The sequence below is a fragment of the Apis florea genome, unplaced genomic scaffold (genome assembly GCF_048593485.1).
Source record: "Apis florea isolate Af1SG1 unplaced genomic scaffold, ASM4859348v1 contig_2293_pilon, whole genome shotgun sequence".
NCBI lineage: Eukaryota > Metazoa > Arthropoda > Insecta > Hymenoptera > Apidae > Apis > Apis florea.
The window spans coordinates 2,448,046-2,468,309 of record NW_028256554.1 but is presented as its reverse complement, the minus strand read 5'-3'; the positions used below and the strand labels follow the sequence as shown (position 1 = coordinate 2,468,309).

General features: G+C 49.3%; 2 protein-coding genes across 3 annotated transcripts in view; one reads left to right on the top strand and one right to left on the bottom strand.

The window, feature by feature from the left end:
- LOC100863339 (uncharacterized) overlaps positions 1-20,264 on the bottom strand; it is a 247,090-nt gene that overhangs the window by 118,929 nt on the left and 107,897 nt on the right.
- On the top strand, positions 9,848-10,831 carry LOC100863613 (uncharacterized). 2 transcript variants are annotated; one of them, XM_003694657.4, is made up of 4 exons: positions 9,848-10,020; positions 10,121-10,171; positions 10,442-10,565; positions 10,639-10,831. In XM_003694657.4, exons 1-4 carry the CDS (start codon positions 9,946-9,948, stop codon positions 10,686-10,688), a joined length of 300 nt encoding a protein of 99 aa, XP_003694705.2. In that variant the 5' UTR covers positions 9,848-9,945; the 3' UTR covers positions 10,689-10,831. The 2 variants fall into 2 exon arrangements, with proteins under 2 accessions (XP_003694705.2, XP_031773049.2); XM_031917189.2 differs by lacking the exon at positions 10,121-10,171 and having other exon boundaries at positions 9,908-10,020.

Sequence of the window (20,264 nt, the reverse complement as noted above, 5' to 3'; positions counted from 1 at the left end):
CCCTTCCCCCTTCTTCTTCTCGTTGATGAAAAGCCCTTCGATCGTGCGAGAAACGAGCTTTTTCAATCGAACGATCCTCGATGGGGCGTAACATTCGATATAATAACTTGTTTCTTCTTTAAACAACGGATCAAAGTGGACGAAGAGGGGAAAAAAGAAGGGAGGGGGGGGGAAGGGGAAGGATGATTTCTTTTTTTTTCTTCTTTTTTTCTTTTTTTTTTCTTTTTTCGAGATCAAGCAGCGCGAGAAAAATATTCCCGGTACATATATATATATATATTTCTCCATCGAGCGTATTAAATCTATCAACTCTCTCTCTAATTCCCGGATTTAACGATCCTCCCGCAGACTACTTATGCAAATATTACCATTCGACGAGCCGAGAAGAACTTCTCGACGCCGCGGGATTTTTCCGCGAAACTTTTCCACAACCGGTGTCCCTGGATTCGACGGTTCGTCGAATTCGATCGGGATTAGCAAAAATTAATTAAGAAGAGAGCGATACGAGTCAATCCTCGAACGGCAGTTTCGTGCCGTTCCCGCAGCAACTCTCGGTTATTTCGGTGCAAAGTAGTCGCGGAGATTTATCGACGAACCCTCACTCTCTTTCCCTCTCTCTCTCTCTCTCTCCTTTTCGTCCCTCTCCGGCCAGACTTGATTTACACCCGATAATTAAACCACCGTAAACTGGGGCGAGGAGGTATAAACGATCCAACAGCGGCGCCTCCCCAAAAACTTTGTTTTCCTCCAATTGCGCCACGGCCGAAAACTTTGCGCTATAACTCAGCCTAGGGCCTAACGGGCGGCTTCTCGCGCGGCATTGTGCGCCGATACGCTGAGTTTGAAATACGCGAGTTTGAGGAGGATTCGATACAAAAAAATACTCGTGCAGGGTGGTAAAACGGAGGGGAGGGGGAAAAAAGGGAGAAAGAAAAATAATTTAACGAGCGTAGGCGAACGAGATACGGTCATTTACAACCCTCGTGGCGATTTCGTTTACGCCGAAACCATGGTGTGCACGATGGGTGTATATATACGTGCAACGAGCACGAAACGTCGCGCCATCTACGCGCCCTTTGGGATACCCAGCTAGAAATTGAACTTGACCTGTGAAACTTTTATACCCGTGCGGGCGAGTTTCGTATCGGAACGGAAAAAAGGATCGTCAATTTTTCAACGGGATTCGCACGAATTTAACTTTTTTCTTTTTTTTTTTTTCCCCTCCCCTTTTTTTCTCTTTCTTTTTTGGCTCCATCGTTTAACGCGAGTTCCTCCCTCGTCGTCGACGAAATATACTGTAAATAAGATTACTGGAAATCGGCAGATCGAGCTCGCTCCCTCGAAAAATACGTTCCCCGAGACAATCCGTAGGAAATAGCTAGAATTCCGTCGTCGTCGCCGCCGCCCTCCGACAGTTTTTCGCAGGCTTTCGCGTTAACCGAGACCCATTACATTACCCACTTAGCCCCTCGCTGTTACCGATCCCCCTTCTTACCCCCTCCTTTTATTTTTCCCTCGAACAGGGCTGACCACCGAAATACCTCGAAACGACGCCGAAGCCTCGTTTCTAAAACGCCTCGAAACGCGAGGAATCCTAAGGATTTTCGAGACCGTGGAGAATCAATTAGGACTGCTCGCCAATTGGTCTCGATCCGGAATCACGTGGCGTGGTGGTCGTTTTTGCCGACGAATCGAGGAAGGAAAAAAGGACGATTCGACGACGACGACGACGACGACGACGACGACGACGAGGAGTTCGAGTGCCAATTGTCCCACTCACCTGAAACAGAGAACGAGGAGGAGGGAACGATTAGAGAAATAATAATAATCGAGGTTACGATCGCTGAGGATGGGGGAGAGATGGGCGAAGGGCAGGTGAGGATGAATTATATCGGGGAGGAGGGAGGACGAGTAACTCGTAGCACGAACTTCCGTCTCTCGATTCCTCGCCTGTAATTTATTCCACGCGATTTCGCTCTAATCGCGGCTAATTGTCGGCCACGCGTTAATTACGGTGTAAATGATAAAACCTGGCCTCCCTCCCTCCCTCTCGGGATTCGTATATGGTCGCGATAACCGCGAGAATTCTCACGAATCGCGGTTCGTAAGTTGGCTCCAAGTTTACTCCACGATTGCCACGAACGAAGATATATATATACACGTAAGCAGATAAGATCTTTCGAGTCGAGTTCCGCGATAAATACCCTCCTCCACTCGCCCCTCCCGTTAATTGAGTTTTAATCGGCCTGACCTTGTCGAAACGTTTCTTGCTTCTCGCAGAGGAGAAGGCCGCGCGAAGAAATCTAATTTCGGGAAGCATCGAGAGAGGAGAGAAGAAGGGGTGAAAAACGCAAAAAAACACGGAGGCGGCTAACCGTCGACCCGGTAATTAGCTAATGGAAATTTCTAATGACCCACCTCCCTCTCCCAGGAAGGGCATGGGGAGGGAAAAATAAGAGAAGGCGCGATAGAAGAGAAGGGGTTGGGGTAATGGCGGGAAATTCAAATGTATCGCTCGAATTATCCACTCGACGAGGAGGGCACGGAGATCGAATCGGCCGACGCACCCCTCGCTCGTAACTCACCCTTGTTTTTATCCGATACAACTAGACTTTTACCGCGAATTCCATCCCACCCCATCCAAGCCATCCACCACTTTTTCCGTCTCTCCTTACTTTCCCCGTTAAAATCTTTTTCATCCCTTAAGTGGTGTCGCTCTTCCGATTCGAAACGGAAATAAAAAGGACGGCCCATCGAACAGAGAGCAAAGTCGTGGTGGGGGGAGGTGAGAAGGCTCGAAAAAAAGGAGAAAGGAGGGGAAAGGTAAAGGCGGCCATTCGCGTTTCTAATCGTCGATAAGCGGGGATAACGGACCCCGCATCGTAACGTCTCACGCGACCTGCTCGCTCTCCCCTCTCTATCGCATATCTATGAGTTTGTTTATTAATTATCGTGCTCGAGCCCGTGGTCGAGAGTGGAAAGGACGAGCGAAATTCGATCGTAATCGCGCGATCGAAATCACGAGTCCGCACGAACCCGCGGGACACGCGTCGTTTATTAAAACCCCTCCTCCTCCGATCAGTTCCCTTTATCGCGACAACGAAAGCCAAGAAAAATCGTCGATCTCATTATCGAGATGCCCGCCCCCAAATCCCACGTTGCTTATCTTACCGACCGGTGAACCCTGGCCGATAATTCTCAAACACGGAACAAGCTCGACCGATCCACCGCGATGGACAATAACGAAGACAATTACGAATCGAAGGAGGAGGGCAATGGAGGAGGCAAAATCTTGAAGGAAGAGCAACTTGTTGACGAGGGAACGAAACGATTTCAATCGTTGCCTTCGCTCCTTCCATTAATCTTCGACGCCCCTGCCAAAATCACCGTCTCGCTAATTCCCATAATTCAGTTAGACGCGCCACTCCCTCCTAGCCCCCCCCTTCCCTAGAAGATCCTAGAAGGGTGGCGATCCACTTGTGCGCAAACTTATTTACGAACCACGTTCGAAAATTAAGACGGATACCGGTGGTAGCTTCGTCGCCGAGACGTTTGCCCTCGGGTATCGTCGCTCAACGCCCCGAAAAACGATCCACTTCCACGATCCCATTGTTCTTTTCTTCCACTCCGAAGAGAAACGTTCTATAATTCCCTTACTGTGTATTCCTGTGTATATAAATATATACTATAGTATACCATAGTATGTATACAACGTCGCGTGGAATTACGTGGGGGCTCGTAAAATCTGGCAAGGTCGTAACGTTTCTCGTTCATATTTCAGAGGACGCGAGAGAGAGAGGGAGAGAGGTGGTGCTCGCGACAGAAGCGCGATACGGAGCGAGGCCGCGATAAATGCGCGCCACCGGCCCGCCACCCGGGTGATAAATATTAGTTTAGGAATAATTGAACGATATGTTTCAACGGTGGATTGCATTGTGACAGTGACACGGACCGCGCCGGCCGAATTGTCGAGGAACGGACCGCCATGAAAACGCGCCGCAAATGGACGCACGCCGACCCGATGCATAACAGGTGAATCGAGGGAAATCGGCCTCATCTTTCGTCCTTCGATTTTTCGTGGCGTTTTATCTATGGCGTTTTATTCGCGCTACGGGAAGAACTTGTTATTTGCGATTGAAAAGTTAGCAAAGTTTTCTTTTTTTTTTTTTTTTTTTTGGAAAAGAACGAACGAGATCTCGACGACGTTTCGAAAGTTTCGTTCGATGAAATTTCAACGTTAAGAGAGATCGTTAATCGGACACACCCAGTATACGGTATAATATTATAAATGGCCGCGTGCACACACAGCCGTTGATAATGCGAACGCAATCAGCGAAAGCGCTCATCCATTTCGCTTAATTAAACGCTTATTATTAATTAACCGTGACGAGAACAGGCCGGAAACGGATAAAACGTCAAGGTGTCGCGGGCGTTAATTATATTCGAATATTTTCCGTCGATACAAAGGGAGGAGGGGCAGAGAGAGGGGGGCCCGCGCGCCAATTTCTCGACTCCGGTCACGCGATGCGCCTCTTCGCTTATTTCTGTCGAATAATTATCAATTATCACGCGCATTAAAACTTCCACGATCGTCGACGAATTTCCAGATGTTGTCGCGGCAAAAACCGACGCGTTCCTTCCTTCCTTCCTTCCTTCCTCCCTTTGTCCGCGCTATCATATTTAACGCGCGTCGCGAATAATTCCCACGTGACGTCGTTTAATCCGATCGGTGGACGGGAGAGAAGGGAAGAGCAGGCAACGCGTGTCGCGATAAAACGTCAAGAGACGTTCCCTCACGGCCGACGCTGTCCGTCCAGTTAAGTCCGCGTAATCCTCCGCGGCCCTTTCCTCCGCGTTACTTTCCTCCGTCTTGCTTATCTCCCTCTTTTGCCGGGGACCAACCACCGTTTCCCGAATAAATCGTCGTGGCCGGAGGGATACTCGAAGGGGATTAATACGCGGTCCAATTAAGAAAGAAAGGGCCATCGAACGACGTTAACTCGAAAACGGCCTCGGGAGGGAGGGGTGAGAGGAAAAATGACGAGGATCAACGAGGAGGATCCTCGCCCTCTCCCCCCACGAGGAACGGTTCTCTGCTTCGTACAGATAAATCGAAAGGTATCTACGCGACATTGGGATCGCGTTGGACATTTTTTGAGATTTGTGGTCGAAGGGATAAAAATCTGGGGATCGTTCGTTTAACCCCTTTGCCTAACTCGACTAGGCCTTTTTCGCTCGATCGAACCAACAACGGTTCGGCGAATTTCGGTGAAGTTGACTTAGTAATGATTTCACGCGCAAATTAACGCGTAAAACTTTTATATCTTAATACTCTACGTATCTTTGCGTATAATGAAAGAGAATAAAGTTGAGTATTAAACTCTATATCGTTGCGACATTTTAATAATAATAATAATAATAATTGCCAAGATGTAATTTCTCGGTAATTTTGTCAGGGCAAGTATCGCGATAAAATATCGTTCCATGTTTTTCACCTTTCTTATTTCATCGAGAGCAAACCTTACAATCCCGATAACGTGCACTCACGTTCACCACGTCTATTATTCTTATTATTCCTCATCCTCTTGTACTATTTTTATCGCTATTTTCCTTCTCTCTCCTCAATTTCTCTCAATGAATTGTTTAATAAAACGAAAAATCGAACTCATCTTCGCTCGAACTAATTTCATCGCCGTATTCCATACTTACAAAATTCAAAAACTTGGAAAATAATATTTCTATTTCCACGACAATATATTATTCTACGCTTTATAAGATTATACGTAAAAAGCTTGGCAATCTATTCCCGAAGCGATATTTTTAAAAAATCAAAATGGAGAGCCGGAGAGTCACCGTTAATATTGATGGAAAAAAAAAAAGAGGAAGAGAAGAGAATCGTAGCTGCTCGGCCACGTCTTTTCGGGATCCTTGCGCGGATTCTCGACGCCGAGAAATGCTGCACACGATCGTGAATATATCGGTTGGCTTTGAGGCGCTTCTCTCCTCCCTCCATTCATCTGTGTATAACTGTCGGCAATTCAGAGAGAGGTCGCATCGGATCCTTCGAGTGGAGTATCGTGTTCTCGGGGAGTATTCCATGCGTTACCCTCGCTGCCAAACTTTCCCAAGTAACCGCGAGAATCGACAGCGTGTGTGAACGCGGGTTTTCGACCACGTGACTATCGACCTCGCCCTCTTCCATCCCTTTCCGCGCTTATCTCGAAAAATCGCGAGAAGTCGTCGAGAAACTTTCGGCCTACTTTACTCGAGTATCGCGTTAAAACCGATCTTTTATCTCGTCAAACCCGTAAAAAACGACTCTCTCCGTCCATAGCTCGATCGACTATCGAATTTTCGAGGACCCATTTCCGCGATTACTCGGAATTACGGGGGTCGGCTATTGCTTATTCAGGTGGAATAGCGCGAAAAGTTGCGCGATATCGAGAAACTTTCCGCCTACTTTACTCGAGTATCGCGTTAAAACCGATCTTTTATCTCGTCAAACTCGTAAAAAACGACTCTCTCTGTCCATAGCTGGATCGATTATCGAATTTTCGAGTACCCATTTCCGCGATTACTCGGAATTACGGGAGTCGGCTATTGCTTATTTATACGCGAGGAATAGCGCGAGGTCGGAAACGCCGGTGTCGGACGTCTGAGCGGTTCGCGAAAAATCGACGGATAAAATGCAAACGCGCGCTCAATTACGCAAATGCATCGCGGGTATCGGTTGCATCGGGGATATTAAACAACGATCCGGATATATCCGGAAAGTGGACGAAGGAAAGAGGGGTAAAGGATCTAAAAGCACGAAACCCGAATCGACTCGTAAATCTACAACCGAGTGTACAACGGCGTTATACGCGGGGTATATACCTCGGCCTAGATACCCTCACCAGATTAAGTCGCCAACCGACACTGCCACACGCGTTTCCTACGTAAAACATGCGTGTATTTATGGTCGCTTCCGACAACTACCACCGCGGTTTCAACACAATGCTCGATCACCAATGATGGCTCACCAACGCACTCTCCGACTACCTTTTCAGAAACGATGCTGTATCTTTCGATATTCTCTTATCTTCTCTTACCCGCCACGTTATTACGAAACCACTCCTCGATAATTAACGCGGGGACTTCGTTTCGTTTCGTTTCGCGCGAAATTGCGAGTTTCGCGACTCGTCTCCGCGGGCTGGTCGAACAAATGGACAGGATTCGATGGTGTTGCGCATCGAGAAACGGTTCTGAGAAGATCCGCCTCTCTCCCTCATTGCTCCCTGGAGACGTGACGCGCTTGTCCAAATTAGTCTATATCTGGCGAGCAGCAAGGGTGTTCCACGGTTGAACGGTGCCAGTTTGTTTTGCTCGAGAAGCGACGATGGAGGAAGACGTATTATAGCCCCTTCGACGTTCCACATCGATGCAACGTTTTAATAGGAATCAGAGCTGTCAACGTTCCTCCAACGCGCAACAAGTTTAGCCTCTCTCTTACCTTAGTTCGCTCGAGAAACCGGTATTTAAAAAAAACGGTTGTATATTTAACGACCCGCACAGCTAGCTCGCACGGTTGATAATAATCGAGCGCAGTTTCTTCCTCGCGAAAGAAAGAGTCGATATCAATTATACCGTGGAGGGGGAGGACAGGCTTTAATCCCATTTAACAGCACGGATAATACTAGATTAAGAACGATTACGGGCCGTATCTTTCGATACGAATGTATCGATAAAGGCGTGAAGGGAGGAGAGGCCGGGAACCGGGCCTATTAGAGCGACGAGATATCGGGCGTAAATGGGAAGGAACCGGGCGGAGGAGTTTGGCGGACCACGGACGAGGGGGAATCCCACCCCCCCCCCTCTATCTATCGACCACCGCCACACGCCAGCCACCCAATCTCCGTCCCGCATTAGTTTCATCGTTAACGATGTGCCCCGAACGTATCCTGTGCACGCGGTTTAATCGTTACGTAAGTGCATCGTGAAATGCTGGTCGCTATCTCTTTGACTGGGGAGGATAATCGTTCCAATTAAGCCGCTTTCCCACGATTCGAATCGCGTGCACACCTCGCCTGTGTGTGCACACCGCGCTTTCCAACGAAATCAATATCAAATAATAGACCCCTCTCCTCCCCCCTCCCCCCTTTCCTCCCCCTCTCCCCCATCCCCACGAAACCGGGTATCGATATTAAATAATTTCCTACAGGCCTTCCGCCACTGGTAATCAGTCTGTAAAATTTTAACTTATAATCCCTCTCCCGCCCGGGAAACGGATTACCGAAATTCTGAAATTCACCGGGTTGTTCGCTCGCGTTTCGATCACGACTCGAACAAAGTTCACGATGAAACGTTAATCCGACCGCGTTAAACCGATCGACCGCGTCCAATTTTATTTTATGCGTAGATTCAGGGGAAGAGGATTTTTGTCGAGAGAGAGAGAGAGAGAGCGGGACTACATTAACAAATGCGCGAAAATCACTGTGGAAAGGGATGGATAGGTGAGGAAGAGAGAAAGAAAGAGAGGGCGTACAGTCACGATCTAAATATACGGGGGACTGAGGAACGATCTCGGTGAATTCGACGCCTTTTCCTCTCCATTTTATTTTCAACCGTGTCCGACACCGAGCCAACCGTTTAACCAGTTGTATCGCTAAGCGTCGTTTCGCCCGTTCCTCGCGCCGTTTCCAACCAACCATCCTCCGTTCTTTTTTCTCTTCGCGCGAGTTTACCGTCGAGTTCGCGTTCCGCCAACCCTTTCGTCGACCTTACGACGCTTTTAGTTACGACCAAGCATGCCGTTGAAATCGCGTCTAATCGCGTCCCACCTCCTTACTCACTTTAAATACGAACTCTCTCTCTCTCTCTTCTTGGCGAAGAAACGCCAAACGTCTCTCAGATTTGACGAATCACCCTTAGCTGCGTTTCGTCCCACGCGGTTCTTTTTAACACCGAGAGAAAGAGAGAGAGGTTTCTCGAATTCCAAACGGACGAAGTGGCACGAAGTCGTATATCCTATCCCATGCGCATCCTTCGTTAACGCCAACTTGTCTATTTGCCGAGCTAATGACCAGGGTGTTTGGTAATCAAAGCGGACAAAGGAGTTCCGGCCGCAACTTTGGCCGCAAACTCTATGCAAACGCGGCCGTCTTTCGCCTCTCGGAGAGGCAGCTTATGGATAACTCGTGGACAAACCGGACAAAATCGTCCACGGCGAGGAGCGAATAATATTTTTCTCTTTTCGTTGGAGGAAGCGTCGATGATTCGAGGACGGGCGAAAGGAAGAGGAATAATAATCGATGATAATATTAGAATAAGCGGGAACGATTGGGAAGAATACGCGACGTTATCGTATATAAATAAAGCTCGAGAGCTCGTGTGATAAAATATTTAACGGCGGCGAACGAGTTTTTAATTAACTCCATTAGCGTCACGTAAACCGACCTATTGCTAATGGGCTCGAAATAACCGCATCGTCGAAACGATAACGGAAATTACACGCTCCTCGAAGGGCGAAACGCAAGCCTCTCCCTTCCCTACCCCTCGACGTATTACATACGAATTCGTTTTGCGAGCGTAATCGCGAACACGGGTCGTCACGAATCTGTCCCCCCCGCAATTGCACAAACTCGTTTCTCCTCGATCGTAAACGGGTCGTGAAACGCGGCCCGTTTCTCACCGGCCGTTCTCACCGTGTTTCCAATTTAGATAAAGATTGCGAAAATGCTTTATCGCCGTCGTCCATCGCTATCCTCTCTCCGCGAAAATCCCATTTTTAACGATTCTTCGGACAAGGAGACACGGTTCAATTTGTTTCCTACGTGATAATTTGGTATATTCCAGAATATGGAACTAGGTTTACGAGCGAGGATGACGCATCGATCGTGTATATAAGAGGGAATTACGAGAAGAGACGAAGAAAAGTGTTTGACAGTGAACGAGAACGATCGAAGGATGAGCCGACTGTTTCTGATCCTGCTGTTCGTGTACGTCGTTTCGGCGACTCGATGCATCGTGAAGGACGACAAGGTACGAAGATACGAGCTTGCCCTGCCCGACAAGCGAGTAGTCCAATCGTTTCTGGTAAATCGCGATCATGTTCTAATCGTCCTTGGTCCTTCGCCCGCAGGACGAGCCAGAGGTTCACGTGATCCGCTTAGGAGATCGCAGTGGAGAGTCAGTGAGTAAAAAGAGAAGCTTTCGATTCGATCCGTTCGTAGCGAATAGCCACCCCTGGTTTGAGAAATGTTTCCCTTCTCGGGAAGAGAAGTGAAAATAGCGAGAAAAATATACTTTGTTAACCCTTTCGTTACGGTTCAACTCGCTGAGAACAGTCGAGTGTAAAATTTCGAACGAAATCAAGCGCGAAATAAGTCTGGAAGAATGTTTGTTTAATAACATTTAAAAGATAGTCTGGGTGACGAATTCCTTTCGAGATTCTGCTCGACAGGACGAGTCGGACGTGGTCACGCTGCAGATCCCGGACACCAGGCGCAAACGGGAAACGCATGAAATTTGCAAGAAGGACAGCGATTGTACGAAAGGAGACGTCTGCGTTCCTTATTTAGGATGCAGTAAGTATAGGATCAAAGGATACCGCTCTTTCTTTCCAACCTTTTTATTACCATTTGTTTATTTCCTTCGTAGTGAAGGGACATCGAAAAGATCGCGCGTCGAATAATTTCACTCAGATGTAATCGCCCCTCCTCGATTCGATTCAACGATGAACCATTATCTCCTCGACCATATATACATATATATAGTAATAACGTATTTACACGCACCTAACACACTTGTACGCACCTCGTGATTCGAAACAATAAAGTGACTTGCATTGAAATTGCATTCCATTTTCCACTCTCCCTTCCCGATTCTCGAACGATTCTCAAGATTAAGAAACGTTTAATAATAACGCGTAGCGGACACGGAAAAGGGGGAACACAAAGAAAGGATGTCCACGAGACAAAAGGAATCGCGGAGAGACGGATGGCGCGACGCGATCGGGTCTCATTAACGCTTGAAAACGGGAGAAGGAAACGGGAGAGCGTAAGAAAAGCGTAAAAGAGAGAGAGAGGGGGGGGGGAAGGGATTGGAGGAGGTTCAGTCATCGTAAATTTATCGGGAACAACTGGCTGGTTGGCAGAGATCCTCGAGGTTCCCCTCCCCCCGTCTTAACCGCAATCCCGCGGCCGAGCTCATAGATTTACACTTAAAATCAATTAGCCCCTAATTGGCTTCGAAAGGTTTATCGCGGGTATCGTTTTATCGACGAGACGACGAACAGCCAGGGTGGCGACGACTCTCGAGCAAGATTGATCGTGCAAGAGGATCGTTTGAAATTTTAAATATTAATCAGGGGGGGGAGGGAGGAGGGAGGGGAGGCGATTTCCGCGTCGAGACGAGGGGAATTTAATAACGAGGGGAATATGGAAAACGACACGTGGAATAGCCGTAAAATTTGGAGGAGTCGTACGTCGAGGTGGTTCGTTGCCCGGATGGATGGAACTTGATCCTCTTCTCCGCTGGGGACGCCCCAATCGATAAAAGTATCGATAAAACTGGGCTGGATCGATTTTCGATTCACCGACTTTCGCGATGAAACGCGAAACGCGAGGAGGGGGAAGAAGAGGAGGAACGCACGCGAGAGCGAAAACGTTTAACGTACAGGCGTAACGTGTAGAAAATTTGGTCCTGTAAACGAGCGACGAGAGTAAACTTGGTGAACTCCGGGCAAGATTGGCAAGAGGGAGACGAGGAAGATTTACGATTCAGGCAGAAAGAACGAAACGATCCCCCGCCCCCGTAATATCCTTTCCCCGCGCGCAGTCAGACGGTGATTTTTCATACGCGCCCTTCTCCATCATTCCCCACCCGGCTCCTGTTTAATTCTCCTTTAATACGAGAGAAAACGAAGCGACGTCGAGTATAACGACGAGGCATAAAAATACGTTTGCTCCTCTGTCATCGAGATCGTTCGAGATCGATCGTTCTGCTAATATGCGCGAACAATCGAATCGAAGATCTCTCGGAGAGAAACGAAGGAGAGAATTAATAACAGCAGCAGCAGCAGCAGCAACTGCAATTTGAAGACGAGTGTAAAAATCGGTGTAAAACTCGACTCGTTCGAAGTCTTCTCGCCGTTTGATCCGCGGAGCGAAACGGTAAGGGCAAAGAGGAGGAGGGGCGAAAAAGTGGGGAGAGAGGGAAGAAACGCGATATTTCAACGAAGAGGAAAGGAGGGGCGAGCGATTAATTGCCAAAATAACTGCAGACACGAGGAATCGTTTAGGTGTACGACTCTGGGAACATTGTTTACCATGGATACAGCCGGGTGGAATGTAACGTCCCCGTGGACACGCGGGACATAATATACGGGGACAGTTACCGCCCTCGGCGACGTATATTACCCCCCACCTAAGTGGCGCTCTTTCGCTCTTCGTCCTGGCGAACGACCGCGGTGAAATATTCCGCGTGGCTCGCGCCAGACACCCGCATGATTCAGGAGAACCCGATCGATCGTTTCGAGGCCCATCCACCACGCGTCCTACCCATATCTCCCGTGCACGTGTGCGTGTGCGCGCGCGTGTAACCGCGCGTGCAGGTGACGCGCCGATATTATCATCGAGACGAACGAACGAATTAAATCTTCCACTTATTCTCGCCCCTCCTCTCCCACGCGGATATTTAGCCGCTCTCGGAGCAGTACAGTGTGAGTTACGCAGTTTTGGAGACGAGCCAATACGATTCGAAACGTAGTTTCCGTGTTGGGACCGGCCCCAGGATTCGACTCGAATTTTCGGAGAGAAAGATGCGGGAAAGATTCGCGAGTTGAAGAAAAAAGGGTGGTGATTAAAGGTCGCGGAGGCTCGGTTCGGTTGGCGCGCGACAAACAGCCCCGTCGTAGCGAGTCGTTCAACCGTGTCCGGACCTTTCACCCCTCCCTCCTCCACTCGGCCTCCGGAGAATCCGGCGACAAAACGAAGGTGTCGTTCGAGCGCGGCGTGCCGCGCTCGCTTTATTTTCGTCGCCGCGATCCGCTTGGAGGAGCGCGCGGCGGCGAATTTACCTCGACGTCGTCGTTGTCGTCGTCGTTGTCGTCGACGCGACGCGGTATCGCGGGCGATAAATAAAATCTGGCGAGGGAAAAAGGGAGAAGAGGGCGAGGATAGAAGCGCGTGGTCGCGCGTGAACCTATCACTCACGTCGTAAGGACGCCGTTTAAATTGATCGGGGGGAGGGGAGGGGAGGAGGAGGAGGAGGAGGAGGAGGAGGAAAAACGTTCGATATCTCGTTCGAGCTTTTAACGTGGGAATTTTTTCCACGATTCGTTTCCCTCACCTCGCCCCGACGACACGAATTAATAAATGATTTCCATCCTTCCCGTCCTTGTTTATTCACGGCCTCCACCTTGACTCCGCGCGACGCGATTTTAGGCAACGATACTCGCTGGATTCGAATACTCGGGGAATTCGCGTGGGCGAGAGTGCTAAATGATGTTTGCCGATGTCGGCCGCTGTCAGGGGAGACCTCTCTCTCTCTCTCTCTCTCTCTCTCTCTCTCTCTCTCTCTCTCTCTCTCTCTCTCTCTCGCTCGCCTGATGAATTCACCGCGCGACGCGCGCCTTTCTGAAATACGGCAAATAGTTTACGAGGTTATAAGCTCGACTCGAATATTATTATTATTATTATTATTATTATTATTATTATTATTATCATTATCATTAACACGCCTCGTTTCCTTCCGAAACCGGTTCGGACGGGCGAGGATGGGAAAGCCGGGTTCGATTAAACTGCGCGAAAACTGCACGTACGTGCGCGTACACGTGTGGAAATATCAGCCAAGCCCCACTTTCTCTTTGAGCCTGTGAACGAGCCGAACGAAAATTCCCGGCTCGAAAAAGCGACCTCTTTGAAGTCTCTCGAAGAAGGAGAGCGGGAAGCAGGGGCGGGAGAGACGTAACATTTGCGAGAGGCGCGTATTAAAAAATTCCAGCCTCGAAATTTCAGGAATCCAATTTTTCGTCGACTCGATGCCCTGCCCGTCGCCTCGTTACCGCTGCCTCGAGAGTAAAAGCCGTCTGTGGAAAATAGAGTGGAAGATAAAGGCGCGGAGAACACCGTTCGAGGAGGGCAACAAGCTCGAACGGTCTAAGTATGATTTAACGTGCGCTGGGAAATAATGGCGCGCCGTGAAACCGTGAAAACACTTTTCCCCGTTCGTTCGCCCTTTGCTTCCCAAACCTCCGTTTCTCGCCTCCGTCGATCGATCGATTTCTGATCGAGGAATCTCTCGCATCCGAGGAACATTCTCACCAAACATCTCGAAAAATATCGAACGAAACGAAACGGAACTCGATGCATCGATATCAATTCCTTTCGATACGAATAAAATATTGTAGCTCAGACCTGTCTGTCTGTCGAAGGGAGCGGAGACGGTTAATTTCGTCGGACGAGTAATGGGTAATGAAAAATTAATAGGAAGTCGTGCGAGTGCAACGAAAGCGATAGCGACGCGGCACGAGAGAAATAATCGGAGGAAAACGAGAGGAGGGAGAGATTGGGGAGAGAGAGAGAGAGAGAGAGAGAGAGAGAGAGTAGCAGCCACGGAAGTCATAAAGAGGCAGCAAATCTTTTCATTATCGCCCCGCGTAAGTGATACGTATATCATACTAAAGCGACCATTTCACCGGCATTATATTCCAGAAGGAAGCTGATCCAGCCACGATGGTTTTCACGCCACGTTTCCGCGTAAGTGCGTACGAGGATTAAGTCGAATCGTCTTTTTCTCTCTCTCTCTCTCTCTCTCCCTCCCTCCCTCTCTCCCTCCTCCTCTTTCGCCCGCAACTCGGGTAATTTTTCTTCGGGACCAACCTCGATCGTTCCTTTTTCCTCTCTTTCTCTCCCTCTCTCCCTCCCTCGCCCATACCTCGTACGAGGAGTTTTTCTATCGCCAAGGTAATTCCGTTTACGACCGACGAATTTGACGTTGAAGGAGGAAAAAAAAAAGAGAGAGAAAAAAAAAATACATATATTATGGGCGAGAGCACGTAGGCGCCATATAATTGCGATTCACAGGGGAAGTTTATCGTCCACGGGGGCCTGTGTTCAACGGGAATGGGAAACTTTACGGCCGGGGATTAATTCTTCTTTCGTGCATCGAGTCCGAACTTCATCGACCTTTCGTGCCCGGATAACATCGAGCCTCGTGCCTGTTCAATTAAACGTATTACATTCTCTCTCTCTTCGTGCATGCGCTTTTCAAATGCCCCCGATGACCCGCACCCGATCATCTTTCCTCGCCTTTCCCCTCCCCCCCTCCCACCAAATGAAATCATCGAGGGAGTAACCATCCGCGAACGTAACATTTTCCAATACCACCTTCGAATTATTCCCGAGGAACAATTCGCGTTCGAAACGCCGCCTCATTACCGTCCCCGCTAAATTCCACCCCTCCGTTTCCTCGAAACGGAATCGAAACTAGGCGCGATCCTCTCCCTGTTCCTCGCCTCGATTCCCTCCGTTTAGAGCCAGTAAAACAATAACGGCTAACCGAGTCACGGCCTCTCTTTTACGGTTGAAAATTATTGTCGACCACGCGTCTCCCTGGAAAACAGAAATTTCTCTACGGATGACAAGAGGAAGGAGCGAACTCGCCTGGGTGCCGATGACGGGATCTCGATTTAACGCGTCGAATTTGAGAAAGCAGAGGGGGAGGGGGGTGGCGGCTGGCGCCTCGGATGAATCACGATCGTAAAAGTGAGGGAATTCGTCCGATTAAAGCGGTTGCTCGCCCTGCGCCTTCCGCAAAATTGAAGTTCCATCCTCCCTTCGCGGGTGGCGAGATATGGAAAGGCAGACGTAGACGGTCGAACGCGTAATATCTTCGAGGCTCTCGCGAATCTCAATCCGGCGCGCCCTTCGAGCACACCTCGAATTCGAGAGGCATTCGTTTAAAAAAAAAAAAAATCGCGCGCCACCATTTTAATACCGGATAATTGGAAAAGTTTCCCCAATCTCGAAAAGAGCGTTGTCTTCTTCCCTTCCCCAAAAAAGGCATAACTTGCGGTGTGAGGAACGCGTGTCTGATCCCGACGAGTGGTGTTTCGCGCTCGATTTTCTCCTCGATCCTTCCCTCCCTCTCCTTCTTCTTATCTCGTTCCCCGGTTTCGTTTCTGCCCGCGAACTCGCTAGATTTCCCGTGTGTTTTCGCCACACGCTTACATCAGCCGCCGGTGTCGGGACAAGCGACTTTAATCTACGCGATGCTACGTGATCTGTTTGCGCTCGAGTCCCAACTCTTCCTCCAGAATCCGTTCCGTTTCCTTTCTCTCCTTGCAAACGAGCCATCTCCTAGGCCAATCTCGTGCGACATCTAGCAAACGCGCCGCTTCTCTTTTTTCTATTCCTCGATCTCTTACGACGTCCAACAGACGTTCTTTTCTCCCTCGACCTTGAACTCGTCGAGAAACTTCCCTCGAATATTATTTTTCCATGGGTGGGAGTGGGGAGGAGTCAGTGTCGGAATCGTGGCGCGGATTCCGCTGGTGGATGGGTAATTAGCGAGGAAGGGATTTTAATATCTGCCGCGGGTGGAAAAAGATAAAAAGCTCGCGGGCCGAGCCCACCTCCCCGAGGCGGTTCGAGATTTTGTTGATCGTGGCTCGAGAACGACGATTAAACGAAAGAGAGAGAGAGAGAGAGAGAGAGAGAGAGGGTTAAAAAGTGAGCTTCTCAAATAAGGTAAAAGAAAAAGGATCTATGTCGTCTATGTTGTTTGGCGGTCGGGTAACGGTATAGCCGAAAGGACGGAACGTGATCCTAGGCGGGCAAGAGTTGGCAACGGTAAGCGTACCGTAGTCGGTGGACGGTGCTATCTGCCGGTTTCAGAAGTCGTCCTCGTATCCCGGCGGGACGCAATTTCGCGAGGATAATTTAAAAATCTGGCGGATTAACGGTAAGCCTGCTCGTATATTGGCTTATCCAGGCCGGCTCTCCGTCACCTCGGCCACCTCCGCTGCCCTCTCCTCTCGTATTAAACCCACGGCCGAAGATAGCAACGTCCAATAACGATCGTTTCACGCTCCGCGATTCGTTCGATCGCGATAAAAGGTCCGCGCAAAAAACCGCCCCGCGCTAATTATCGCCTGACGCGCCGTGTAAATCCGGAATTTCCGCATCTGGATCGATACGACCCTCCACTCCTCCTCTCTCCCGCTCCCCCCCCCCCCCTTCCTTCGTTCGTCCTACGGAATCGAGCACGTACGAAAGGAGGGGAGGAGAAATTCCTCCTCGAGAATTCTGTTCGAGAGCCTCGAGTCGTCCGTATCCGAGCGGAAAAAAACCCCTTTCGCGATGAAAATTATGGACGATGGTCGCTGAGGTGGATCTGCCTCCTCCACCACCTCGCGAGGTCGTCGTCGATTCGAATGCATTCCCCCTCCCCCCTGTGTTACATTTCACCGCAGGGAGACAGGGGCATAATTTAGATCCGAAAGAGGATCGTAAATCGGCATCGCGACATCGGCTATGAATCAAAATTTTTGATCACCGTCCGCGATATCCATTCTCCGTCGTTTTCCGCGGCTCTCCTTTAAACCCCATCGCCCGTCTCGAAGAGATCTCGCCTCTTTCGGGAATAATCGATTTCCACCACCGGCGGGATAAACGAATAAAGCCACGATTTCGGATACGACGAACGAAAAGAGGAGACGTTTTCGAAACGATTTCGGAGGAAGGGAGGGGATATATATCTGCCCGTGGCGAGGATGGCCGATTAACTCGAGAGAGAATCGCAAGAGGACGACCCCAGGACGAAACGAAGCGAAAGAGGGATGATAGTAATCGGGCGTCGTTAAGGGGGGAGGGGTTCCGCACAATGCGTGCCAGGACGCGATTCCACGATACCACCCCCATTGTCTATCGGAATCCACCCCTGTCTCGATCGTACGAGCCTCGTCGTCATCGTCGTCGTTGTCGTCGTCGTGACGACTGACTGCGGTTTAACCTCGGCGGTTTAGCACGCTCAAACGAGCCCGTTGTCGATCCCTCTCCCCCTCTCTCTCTCTTTATCCTTCCTTCTGTCTCTGAGCGCTCTATCGGGACGATAGGAGGACGCGTGCCTCTCCGCTCCGCGTAATTTAAAGACATCCCTGCCTGCCTGTCAAACGATCATCCGGGACCGCAAGCAACCGAGTTTCTTCGGATAACGAGTCGTGCGTAACCTCGTATTTTCCACGCTCCCCCTCGTGTTCGCATCTTTTTGTAGGAGAAATACGTGTCTCTATATTTTATAATTCGATGGAATTGTACAGGTTGGGAAACGTCTCGACTCGAGGGAAAGATAAATATCTCGATTTGGGATCCGGATAAAGTACGATTAATTAATAGTCGGTATGCTCTGTCGACTCGTAACGCGACACCGATGTAAACTCGTCGCGAAATTTTCTCGCCGATCGACTCGTCATTTTTTTTTTTTTTTTTTTTTTTTGGAAACGCTTTCGAAACCGTAAAATTCCACCATTCTTCTGGTCGTAAACGTTGAACGAAACGACGTTTGACCGGTCAAGGTGAAAAAGCCGCAGGGGAGGGGGAAGTACTTCTTCTTTCGTGGAACGACGGAAACAGACGGTATAAAAAGCAGCCTGGAATATAGAAGCCATAAATATCCTCGGCACGACAGAATCCCAAGGTTTTATCCTCCTCGATGCAAGAAAATTTTCCTATTAATTTTCCGCGTCGGTGCAACGTTCTCCCCCCCCCCCCTCCCCTCCACCCTTTCCTGTTTTGCAACCTGTTTTAAAATTCTAAAAGCGGAGCGGCGGCAAGGAAAAGAGGCGTCGTTCCAACGTTGCAGGAATTCAACGTTGACCGGAAGAAATATTCCGAATCTGGTCGATTTCGTTCCCGCATTTCTACACTCGTCACGAGCGACGAGGGGTCGGTCGAACCCGATCTAAAATAAAAAGAAAACACGGGCGATCGCGTGTCCACGATCCGTATAACCCGGAAATACTTCCAAAAAGCCAGAGAGCCCCTCGCGAAATCTCGAGACGAAAACCCCCCCCGTCGATAAATTCACCTCTTCCTCCTCCTCCTCTTCCACTCCACGGCATTCCTTCCACGGCTTCGTTCTCCTCGCGTTCTCTCGCGTTTTACATATTGTTTCGATACACGGTGGAGGGCCACGCGACGAGTGGTAATCCTCGACGAGATCGAAACGAAACCTTCTCGAGGGATCGCGTATCGTGGCTAGACGCGGCACGAATATAAATGTTGTTATTAGACGCGTTTGTCGATGCGTGCCGCGGTTACGCCGCGGATGGCAAATGATCCGGGGAGAAAAATCTTGGCCGACATCTCGAGACGATTCGCTCTCTGCTTTTCCGTCAAATTTCGGAAGGAAACACCTGCCCCCCGGTTCTCGACTCGTTCGAAACTCATCGATCGATAATATGTGCTTCTATTTTAGCCGAGCCTCTAATTCTTTGAACCACGGAGGTGGTTTCTTCGATCGTAAATCGATACTTTTTAACGAGCAATGTGATTCCTCCGTGTTGATCTATTATTAGAAAACTCGATCATGTAACAGATCACGAGGATCGAGGTTAAGAAACGGGCGACGCTAGCGCGATGAGCGTTTTTTCGCAATCCCTTCACGTAAAACCGTAACAATTACATTATACGATACGAAGGGAAGGGAAACATATGTTTCCATTTGAAGAAGAAAAAACGAAGAGAAAAAAAAAAAGAAAGAAAGGAAACAGACCTCTCGTTTAAATCTCCCGATATATTCTCCCTTCCCCGCAATAGTCGTTCCGCATAGCGTTCCCCACGAATAATCGTATAATATCAACCGTGGTCCAATCTCGAAAACAATGCTTACCCGAGGAAAGGGAGGGGAGCCAAGTGGGTTGAGGGAAGAGTCTCGTACTTTCATCGACTCGTTTCGACTCGTGGAAACTGATCGCGAAATAGCGTGGAAAGGGGCAAGTTCACCGTCAACCGGGACCATTCTTCGCGTTCATCGTTCAATCGCTCCCCCACCAAAGTCGTTTCCAAAGTTCTCGGAGGGTCGGCCAGGGCTTAGCCTACTTTAGGAGTTGGCATTAGAGGAAAGGCAATTTTGTAAAGTTGAACGTAAGCGTGTCTCTCGAGGAAGGACAGGAAGGAAACGTTCCCACGGTGGATGGATCCGCGAAACCTATTTCCTTATCTTATCTCACACCGGGTATAACGTTCCCGATACATCTTTAAACCGAACGTACGCAACATTCG